Source organism: Carya illinoinensis, chromosome 2 (genome assembly GCF_018687715.1).
Source record: "Carya illinoinensis cultivar Pawnee chromosome 2, C.illinoinensisPawnee_v1, whole genome shotgun sequence".
NCBI lineage: Eukaryota > Viridiplantae > Streptophyta > Magnoliopsida > Fagales > Juglandaceae > Carya > Carya illinoinensis.
In genome coordinates, this window is record NC_056753.1 from 29,553,869 (window position 1) to 29,565,254 (window position 11,386).

Below are 11,386 nucleotides of genomic sequence, written 5' to 3' on the forward strand. Positions count from 1 at the left end.
GGGGCAGGTAACCTTGTGTTGCATGTCTCGACGCTTCAAATGTCCGTCCGATCCCAAACGAAATTTGGGGGCGTCACATTATCAATCACAACGATCAGATCAAGAAAATCCGAGTAAGAGAGAGGGTGAGTTTTGCAATATAGATTGAAGTCAAAAAGTTGGAAGTCCAAGCCGATCGCACCAATTCTACACCACAAACCTAATGTAACAAATTGGGTTTATTAATTAAATATTAAACACAAAAATCAGCTCCAATTTTTTCATGTTTTTGTCCCTTTTGCTTATAGAAGATTGATGAAAAATACAAAGTAAAAATGAAGCCAATTCAAAACTTAGAGAGAGAGGGGGGTTGTGAGAGAGAGAGAGCTCGTGGAGAGAGAGAGGGTTTGGTGAGAGAGAGAGAGCTCAATAAGAGAGAGGGGATTTAGTGAGAGATAGATTGATGAGAGAGAACTCGATAAGAGAAAAAGGGAGGATCAACGAGAAAGAGAGTTTGAGGAGAGAGAGAGATAGAGAGAGGGGTCAATGAGAGAGATGGGTACAGTGAAAGATTGAGGAGAGAGAGATTGAATCAGATTTTGAGGAGTGAGATGTGGATGAATCCTGACATAATAAAAAAGAAAAAAAGAAAATGAGGGAGTGAAGTGTACAGGCTACCATGTAGCACTGTAGGGGTGTACAGAAACCGACGCCACTAGCCGCTACCGACAGGAACCGACCGGCCATGTTAGGAACTAGTCGAAACCGCCAGTGTACCGGTTGGCATCGGTAGAATTTCTTCAAAACTGACCTACATCGGTTCGGCAGCGGTTTGACCCTGGTTCAAACTACTAAACCGGCCGATGTAATAAGTTATATATATATTTTATTTATACCTTACTTAAATGTCGCCGTTTCTGAAGTTAAAAAAAAAAAAAAGCCCATTTGGCTTAACGGTGCCATTTCACTCTAGGATTTAAACTCTCTCATGGTGCCATGCACACTTCTTCTTCTTCGGTTCTTCTTCTCAGTTCTCTCAATTTTAATCTCTACGCCGCCCTCTCTCTCTCTCTCTCTCTCTCTCTCTCTCTCTCTCTCAAATCGCACCTTTTAGCATCGTCTCTCTATTTGTCTCTCACCCAGTCGCTGCGGCGTCATCTCTGGAAAATAGCCTCCATCGCCACCGAAGACGCTGACAAACCGACCGGAATGACGTCAAGATTGATGTAGATGGTTTTCTCCCATTTCAACTACTGGTTTCGGTTGAGATTTACATGATTTGAAGACATCGGTTCAGTTTCGGTTTTTGTCGAAAATCGAAACCGAATGGTCGATTTTCACCCGTGTAGCAGTACTCGTCTATATATATATGTATTTTTTTTGTGTGACACATTATATGATGTGTCGATCATGAATGTCTCGGTTGTATGCCACATGTCTCCGTGACCAAACAAGTTTTTTTTTTTTTTATGGGAATATGCATCTACATTCATTCATAAACGAAGTTACAACTGTGACTTATCAATACAGGAAAACCAGACTATAAGTCAACTAACGCAACTGCTCAGGAGCTTCCCCGTCAACAAATTTCTTTGTGACGGACATTGTCTAAACTTCTACACCTTCTCTCCTGACAGCAGTCAAAAGAGAAAGCGATTTGTCAAAACAGAGCTAACAACCTTTCTTCCAAAGAAGAGAAGTACACTCACGCTCCATTCTCCCAAGGAGGAGGAGTAGTACCACACTCTCTCCTCCCAAGGAGGAAGAGTACAAACACCTACCTTCCTCTAAAGGAGGAGTAGGACTAACACCCACATTCTTCCTCCAAAAGAGGAGTGGGACACAAATCTATTTCTTTTTTATTAAAAAACTAAACTAAACTAAACAAACAAAACAAATACAAAAAGCAAATAAAATTGGCTTATGGGCTGTAAAAATAGATGGCCCAGTCTGAGACAAAAGCCCAGACTAAGTACTTGTGGGGGCCCGGCCCAAACCATTAGGGTTTCCAAAACAACATCTACCGCCGCCACCCGTATCTCCTCTTTCCTTCCTCTGCATTTTCCCCCGCCGAGTCCCCTGCACCAGCGTACGAGAAGGCCTCATCACAAGATCATTGAAAGATCAGCCCGGCCCTCCCCTCATGCCGCCGTTTGCCCAGCCTTACCCCAGTTCTTCACTACGTTGAGCAACCGGCTTCTCATCAATGCTAGCTCCGTCACCGTCACCAACACCAGCCCAAAACCTCCAAAAACCAGCCATTCTCCACATCGGCTAGAAGAGACGGAGACCAGATACAAAAGGCAGAGACCAACAACAACCCCCATCAACTAATACAAAAACTAAACAGCAAACCAACAACAAGACCAAAAAAGAAACGGTGCGTCACCCCCAATCCGGCCACCAACCAAGAGAATCTCCACCGTAAGTTTAACATGGACTTTTACCCCAGAAACCTCCATCAACCCCCATGCATTCCAGCCGTTCATCCCAAAAATCACCTCTGTTTTCCATGGATAAAACAGAGTTAATGAACACGTCGGGAGAACACCCCAGAACAACATTCATACCAAAGCTTCTGAACTCAAAATCCATGGCTCTACACACACTGGAAACCCTCCCCTTTACCACCACGCCCAGCTACGTGGTTGTCCATGGTGGTCACTCTTTCAACCGAATCACACTCACGGCCAAAACAACGACATCGAACCCCTCCACCTCCATCGTGTAAAATGCCTTTCATCCCGTCCGATTGAAATAAAAGGTAGACGGCTTCAAAGCCCTAGACCAGCGACATCAAAGCCCTCCATCTTCATCGTGTAAAAACGCTTCCAAACAAGTTGATTGCTTGTTTCGTGATTATTATTGTTGTGATTGGTGAATGATCCAACGGGAGATGAAAGAGAGACTTAAAAAAACAGTAGCGAGTGTTGTGAGGAGATATACGGGTGTCAAGCCCAACATCAAGTAAATCTCGTCAAGTTAAATCTTACTCGCAATTAATGTAATGTTCAAATGTATCGTATAAAAACTTCAGTTGAGGAATCTCCAAGCTCTTATTTTTTCCATAGTGTTAAGAACATAATAAGTTAAGAATGTAATAAATAATTAAATCTATATCTTCTTATTAATTTAAATTTTTTAAACAAGTGATAATTTTACATAATATCAAAACAGAGATTTTGAATTCAAATCTTGACTCTACATTACATAACTTAATTAAATATTTCAAGTATTGGACTCACTCATTAAGAGAGAGTTTGGCTGATTCGTGATATAGAATGTAAATAATACAATAAATAATTAAATCTACATTTTTCTATGAATTCAAGCCTTTTTGGAACAATGATTGATTTCACGTTCAGGACCTTAAACGTCATTCACCATAACCGTATCTTTTCATTTCTATTCTTTCCGAATCCAAGCAACTGATCAGCCTGACCTTCACCCAATTACTTTATCCATTCCCTTCTTAAAGATAATCATCAAGTTTTTTTTTGACTAGTTTGATTTATTTTGTGGGAAGAAGCCAGGAAAATGCTCCAAATATCAAGAAGACAAGCATGTATCGAATTTACATGTCCGAGTTAAATACACGTGATATTCTCCTGTCCTTTTCTTTTTCAGATGCAGGGAATAGACATTGTAATCAATGGAGACTATCAGCAATTGTCCAGACAAGAACAAATTCCATCTTTGAAATGACAAAAAGGATTTCGATCCCTTGTTATAATTAATTTCTCTTTCATATATCACGGGAATAAGCTTAGTACTCACATGGAAATCATGACAAACCCGAAGGTTTTTAATGATTCGGATAGGGGCACTCGATTAAGATGCCAAGAGAAAGCCATAGCTAGCCTCTCACCATGGCAAGAGAGGGCACCTTCCATTTCTTCCTCTTCAATGTCAAACAGCACTTCCTTTGTTCTTGGCTTGTGACCATATTCAGATAATCTTTTGTTAATCTCTTTTAGCTTTAAATGCCTTTTGTTTGTGGGTGTGCTTTTTCCCCCATTAGGAACTCATGCATGGCACCCCAATTTCAACCAAGCTGCTTCCGGGCATTTTGTTAACCCCATGATCTTTCATCAGCTTTCTAACTCTATTGACATCGTCCCATCTATCAATACTTGCATACATATTTGATAAAAGCACATAGTTCCCACTGCTTTCTGGTTCTAATTGTATCAAGTTTTTAAGTGCAACTTCCCCCATCTCCAAATTTCCATGAACGCTGGCAGCCCCAAGTAAAGACCTCCACAAAATGGCATTTGGTTTCATTGGCATGGTCTGAATCCTTTCCTCAGCCTCCTTTAGCCTCCCGGCTCGTCCTAGAAGGTCCACCAGGCAGCCATAATGCTCAAGTTTTGGCTTAATCCCATAAACCTCTTCCATAGACTCGAAAACCTTACAGCCCTCCTCTACCAAACCCGCATGTGAGCAAGCACACATGGTAACTACAAACGTAACATCATCAGGAACTATTCCCTCAATCTTCATTTTCTCATAAAGGCAAAGTGCCCGATGTCCATAACCATTAATTGCGAATCCACCAATTATGGCATTGTAACACAATGCGTCCCTTTCGTTCAATTGATCAAACAACTGGTGCGCTAAATCCAGACACCCACATCTTGAATACATGTCCATTAGTGCTGTTCCCACAAAGCGGTTTAGTTTAAGATTGTTCCTCAATGCGTAAGAGTGTGCCCATGTACCTTGAATAAGAGCACCCAAGTTAGCACAAGCGCTAACTAAAGCAACAATGCTAACTTCATTAGGCCTAACTGAGGATCGTTGCATGTCTTTAAACAAATACAAAGCCTCCAAGGACAAACTACTATCGCAACCGTTACTGGCACTGCTAATACACTCAGTACTCGTACTATGCGCATAAGCAGCTAAAATAGAGTTCCACGACGCTAAATCCGGTTCCCTAATTTGATCGAACAAATATCTAGACACACCGACTCTGCCACACTTGGCATAGAAATTGAGCAACGAGGCTTGGACGAAGTGGTCATGTGTGGATCCAAGGAATTTCAAGACATGGGTGTGGAGGGCTCGACCGTGTTGGAACCATGGGTCAGACCCAAAAGCCTTGAAGAGAGATGGAAAGGTGAAGCTATTGGGTTTGAGGGTCTGGTGAGAGAGAACTCGGTTGTAAAGTGAACAGACACTGTAGGTGTTGTGTCCGCCATTGGTGACGAGCGAGGAAATGAGAGTGTTGAAGAGGAAGATTGTCGGGTTTGGAATTTGATTGAAGATCGAGAGTGCGTAGGCTATGGAAACGGCGGAGGAGAAGAGGAGGAGTCTGCTGAGAGGGTAAGTGTGGAGGGCGAGACCGGTTGTGAGCATATGGGCATGGACTTGCTTAATGGCGTGCAGGGTCTGGCATTTTTCCAAGAGTTGGAGGGTTGGGTGCTTGAAGTTTGGGTTTTGGGACATCATTTCATGGCATATCTGGATGCTGTAATTTGATGGTTGCAATCGACAACGATTCTCATGGCAACGGTTTTTTAAGGTGGCAATATGATCGACATCGTCCCGTGTACAGATTTCAGCAACGAACTTCCATTTAATTGTGGGTAAACTGGGCTGAGAGTGAGAGCCCGCCTATTGAAATACTCCAACTTAACTGATTATGTTCATTGGGCCTACGAAGGTCGGTATTGATTTTACCTATATAACTTGTTTTAGAATAAATGAAGTGGGCCTACAGACTTATTGTTTAATATTTAATTTTTTTTTCACGATATCAAATTCTTAATATTTAATAGTAATCTTGCGTATAGTTATAGAGTACACAAATACTATACAGTCATTTTAAAAAAGAATATAATTTATTAAAAAATTAATTTCTTTTCATATATAAATTTTTTATTTATTCATATTTTTTAAAATAATTATATAGAGTTTACGTACTCACAACTGCAACTATCATTTTTGTTATATATCCGATGTAAAACATGAGGAGATTGTCTAATTCTGGTTGGCATTATGCTATTTTTATTGACCTTTGTAGAACTGCTGGATCAGTTAGTGTCCAGTGTTTCACAAACAAAGTGCTGGTGTCTTATACTTTAAGGTGATTATTGTCCTACGTATCGATTCTTGCAATTTTGAAGCATGCACTTTTTCAGAGAACTTAAAAAATAAAAAGAAAGGAAGATATCAACTTGAAGGTACAACAAAAAAGGGCAAAACTGCTCATAAAAACAACATACAACCTAACCATATAGTAAAAGGCATCCTAACTTATACTCATAATTAGATACAACTAATTAATGTACTTTCTTTTCTATTTTTTGGCAGAAAACTGCGTAACAAGGAAGGCTCAAAGATACTAAAATGAAGCAAAACAGGGGTGGGTGACGGGTCTTAACATGATGGTGAAGCTGTGAAGGAACACAAGCCGGCATAGTACTTTATATTTCATCTTCATAATGGACTGCTGCCACCTGTCCCCATCGAACATGTAGAGGGATTTTTCCCCATTCAGATCCGTCCAATATCCTTACCAAAACACAAATATACGAAACAATCCAATAACTCCCAACAGATGTAACAAAAAAAAAATTACCCAAAATCCAAGAACCAGAACATAGAGTGCTCTGCCAGCAGGAAATTTGCCACCAAAAGCTGAGGAAATAATTTCTTTGAAAGGATAATGGTTAGCACACAAATGAAAGATGGCAGTCAAAGAAAAGCAAAAGGATAAATGTGGTCACGGTATTGTGCACGTACATCATGTTGCACAATGCTGGAAATCGGTCCCCAACACCCACCAAAAACCTTTTGTCATCTCCGATAATAAAGTGAAAAAGAGAATAGCTTTCAAGTTTAATGCATTTTTCACGAAAATGATGTTACAGATCCTTCTTTCCCCCGCCCACCTCCATGATTGAACCTATAATCAAAAGCATTTCCTCGCTCATGACACTAAGTTATAGGCTTTGATTCCTTGAAAGAATATTACCCAAATCTCGCTTTCAAATTTTTCTCGATGTTTTGAACGTGAAACTTGGTCAAAAAGCATAATGCAAATACTGCCTTGCTATCTTGTGTTTGAAGGTACATGCACGCTTGAGCCAGCCAGTCTAAATTGTACGGCTTTTGGAGAAGGGGTGGGGGAGGATTTTCATGGGGCCCCCATAGACAAGTTGATTAGCCCATGAACTTTGGATCTTTCGTGGGGCCCAAATGAGACATCTAAAAGACAAAAAGTCCTCTTTTTTTTTTCCCCTTCAAGTTTTGAAAATGCCAAATGTGTTGGGACGGAAATGCCCTTGATACTTTTTTTGACAGAAAAAGTTAGGGGTTGGTGGGACGATGATCAAAGGAGATGTGAAAGTACTTTGTGTGTTTTTTTGAGTTCTGACCACTTTGCTTTTGGGGTGACTGATGAAAGTATTTTTTGGGGGTGCCTTTTGATGGCCACATACACATACATATTATTTTTTTATATATTGTGCATGTATTCGCTCAATGCCGAAAAGCAAAAGATATTTGAAAAGACTATAATGACATGCACATCGAAAAATGTAGATGACAACAGATTCAATTGTCCAGGGAAAAGACGACCAACTAATTCAATCAAAACATAACTACAATTTATTCAAAAAAAAAAAAAAAAACATAACTACAATCTGTAGTGTCTAGATTCCATGTTTCTAACCTTATCTTCAATTCTCTTTAAGGGCAGGTTTAGAAGTAGAGACGAGAATTTTAAATTTAAAATAAAAGTTTAAAATTTTATTTTTTAATATTATTATTATTTTGAAATTTGAAAAAATTAAATTATTTATTATATTTTATATGAAAATTTAATTAAATTGTAATGATAATATAAGAATTCTCATTTGCTAAACCTGTTCTTAAAGTCAAAAACTTGGATTGGACTAACTTAAAGTTAGTGAAGTCTAAAATATAGTTAAATTTTATTTAAATGAGCTGTATTGGACTAGATAAAGTCCATTAGGTGAAATTCTAAGCTATAATAAATAAAAAGGGAAGTCCAAACTTGACTAGTCACTGTTCACAGATCAAACACATATTTAATTTTTAAATTCTTGATTGTTTGCATTCTTATGTTAACACTAACTATATGTAAATTCATAATTTAATAATTTTTAAATTATTAATTAACATATTTAATTTCTAAATTTTTGATTGTTTGTATTCTAATATTAACAATAACCATATATTAATTAATAATTTAATAATTTCTAAATTATTAATTAACATAAGTTTAATGTAGTGGTAAAATATGAAAAAAAAAATTATTATTAAAAAATAATATTATATTATTATTTTCACTTATTTTTATTTAGTCCAATATAGAGTTATAATTGAATGACTTTAAGTTTTAGTCAAAACATCTTATTTTAGTCAAATTTTGACTTTGACTTTGACTAGACCCTGCGAATGCTCTTAGATTGCCTTCAAAATCTTCAGAAATATTTACTTCTTTTAGTTGGAATTACTGAGATGCATTGTAAATTAAATGGTCATCATAATTCATGATGTAAATGCAGTAGTAACTGCAGAGACCACTTAAAATCAATGCTGTCCTGATTCAGCCTGCTCGCAAGTTTGTGGGTAATGATCAAAACCTTTTTGGGTTCTGCTTGTGTGGACCAAAGCAGCAAATTAAGAGCATTTAGATCGGTCTGAGTTTATTTTCTTTTTCAATTTGGTAAGGATGTTTCAATCATGCCTATTTCAAAGGATCCTAAGCAATAATCTCCCAATATATATATATTTTTTTTTGGGTTGGGCTCCACGTGGCCTTCAAGGATTGAGATTACACCTGGCACCTCCTGAGTACGTACATGCCCCTGATCAAGAGCTGCAAATATTAGACCTTTGTTTGTTTGTTTGTTTATGGGGATACCTTAAGGTTATACAGTGTCAAGTGTGTCATAGACATTTCCAGCCAAAGGATGGATATAGGTTGGTGGCAGAACGGCACATCACCGCAGACTTCTACCTGTTGAGAGGAAAATTGATACCACCAAACGCCAAACGACTTCTGTGATCTGTCTTTGGTACTTTGGCAGTTTTTCCACTCGTATCTCTCCTTTTCTAAGTACAAATTCAAATTCTATTGACTAAAAAAAAAAATATAAGGTAAACTTATCATTCCAAAGCCATCGGGAAGAAAATATACGGAGTGTTAAATGAGCACGTGCTTATTATTACATGTTCAAAGTATTCTATTATCATAAAGAGATAGCAATTAAGAAAATTTACAATAAAAATAATTATATAATTTAATATATTACATTAAGTTATATAGTTTATAAATATTTCGATGGAATTATTTGTTACTAAAACATATCTCTAAAGAATGTGATACGACATTGTCTCACCATGATGTAAGCGACAAACAATACTGTATATCATCTTTTAACGTTTATTTTTTGTTCCTTTCATGATCATACCCTAATGAAAAGATGGTGAACACTTCGAAAACAAAACGAAAGATGGCGATTGCTTATTGGTTGATTATGGAAGTGGAGGCTGGCAACTCGTACAATAAAACAGATGCTAAAAACCATATCTCAGCTTAATTCACTGTTTCCGATTATTAAATTCCAATATTTATAGCCATTGCAGGCATGTCGTGTCATGGTGTCCCTTTAAAAATTGGATAAACACTTTTATTTAATTATTAGCAATGTAAGTTACTCCATAATTAGCAACAAAACAAACATTAAATGGCTCCAAAACTATATATTTATATACATAATTTGAAAAATATAAAATGGGTAGTGGAACAATTGCAGGCGTGCATTGGCCAACATCATTAAAAATATATATATATATATTCCGAATAATTAATAATAAATATGAGATGAGGGTCAAGATCATAGGTTATAATTTTATTATATGATAGGTAGGATTTTATAATCTAAGTTTTTTTCAAAATTGCTTTAACCATACCTTATGGGTATGAGTCATGACTAATACCACTTCTATTTATCTTGACATCTTGTAATTTGTGTCATAGCTTGATCCCAATGACACTAAACCGATGTGTGGGAGATAACAATTCAATTAAAAGATAATTAGTTTAGGAAAAAGCACAAAGCTTGTGCTCAGATAAAAGAGAGAGCACGTAATCTATAAATTGTTTATGGGATAAATTAAGCTAAAAAAAGGAATGATTATTTTAGCAGTTCAAATGATGGGAAAAGTTTGTAGCTTTTTTTTTTCCTTAGCTTTAAAGTACAAACTCAATAACAATGGCGCTCACGTGATGGGAATAAGCACGCAGGTCCGCATGTGTGCGTGTGTTCCATGATTCATTCATTCCCATGCACCCACAAAGGTGCATATGGCCTGTGTTATAAATATAATTGGATAAACAAAACCATCTCTCTCTCTCTCTCTCTCTCTCTCTCTCTCTCTCTCTCTCTAAATATATATATATATATATATATAAACATAATGTCCCCAACAAAGTACCCAACATTGAAATGGGTGGAATCATAGGCAGCAATTGAGCAGTACAAAATGTGAAAATGTTAGGATGTGTATGTTTAAACTTGTGGAGATTGGACCCCACGACACCCACTATTCTCACTTGGGAAACTCCCCCCAACACCACTACTCTCAAACATGCCTTTGGCTTGTCCACAACCAAAACATACCTAACATACATCCCCTCATTTATTTTTATAACTCGAACCCAAAACAAAACAAATCTTGCCCATCTATGACTTGTCCCTTACATATTACATCTGATCTTTTATTTTCTCCTGATAAAAACAGGAAAAATCCAAGCCAAATTTATGCATTTATGCCACAACAAAGCAGGCCCATGCCCCCACAAAACCCATTTCTCAAAATTATCTATTTATTTATTTGGCTTCTCTGTTTTAGTCGGGAGTAATGATTTGATGCATTAATTGTCTCGTGGAAATTTTGGGTGCATGCCTGTCTTCAAAACCGTCCAACAAATGGGTACAACCTTATTTATGTTGTCATTTGGACCATATTTCTCACATCACAAGATCTCCTGTTGATTCTAATCCATTCCTCTTTGCCCTACAATTCATAGCCTCTGAACTCAAGGTGGTCCTGTACTTTCTCATCTTCAATGAGCTTGAACGAGTGGATTGTGTTTAGCCAATTGGTGTTAAAGATTGATCCAACGGTGAATCAGTGTGGTAACATTGTAGCTATGGTAGGAGTTGGAATACCTAAGCATCTCAGGCATAGGGGTCAACAAGTAATAATTCCGAATGCACTCCACCATTGACAACCATCCAAATTATAATGAGTGGGATCTCATAAATTGCAATTGATTTCCAACCATGCAGATGTTCTTTTTTAATGGGACCCCATTTTGCTCGAAGTCTAGGATGCCATCATAGACAATCACTACCTCCTCAGG

At 37.5% G+C, this 11,386-nt stretch overlaps 1 protein-coding gene across 1 annotated transcript; it reads right to left on the reverse strand.

Annotated features, from left to right (window-relative positions):
- Positions 1-3,545: 3,545 nt before the first annotated feature.
- Positions 3,546-5,579, reverse strand: LOC122300752 (pentatricopeptide repeat-containing protein At5g43790). The gene has a single exon (XM_043111625.1). It carries the CDS (start codon positions 5,431-5,433, stop codon positions 3,997-3,999), a length of 1,437 nt encoding a protein of 478 aa, XP_042967559.1. The 5' UTR covers positions 5,434-5,579; the 3' UTR covers positions 3,546-3,996.
- Between the last annotated feature and the right edge of the window lie 5,807 nt (positions 5,580-11,386).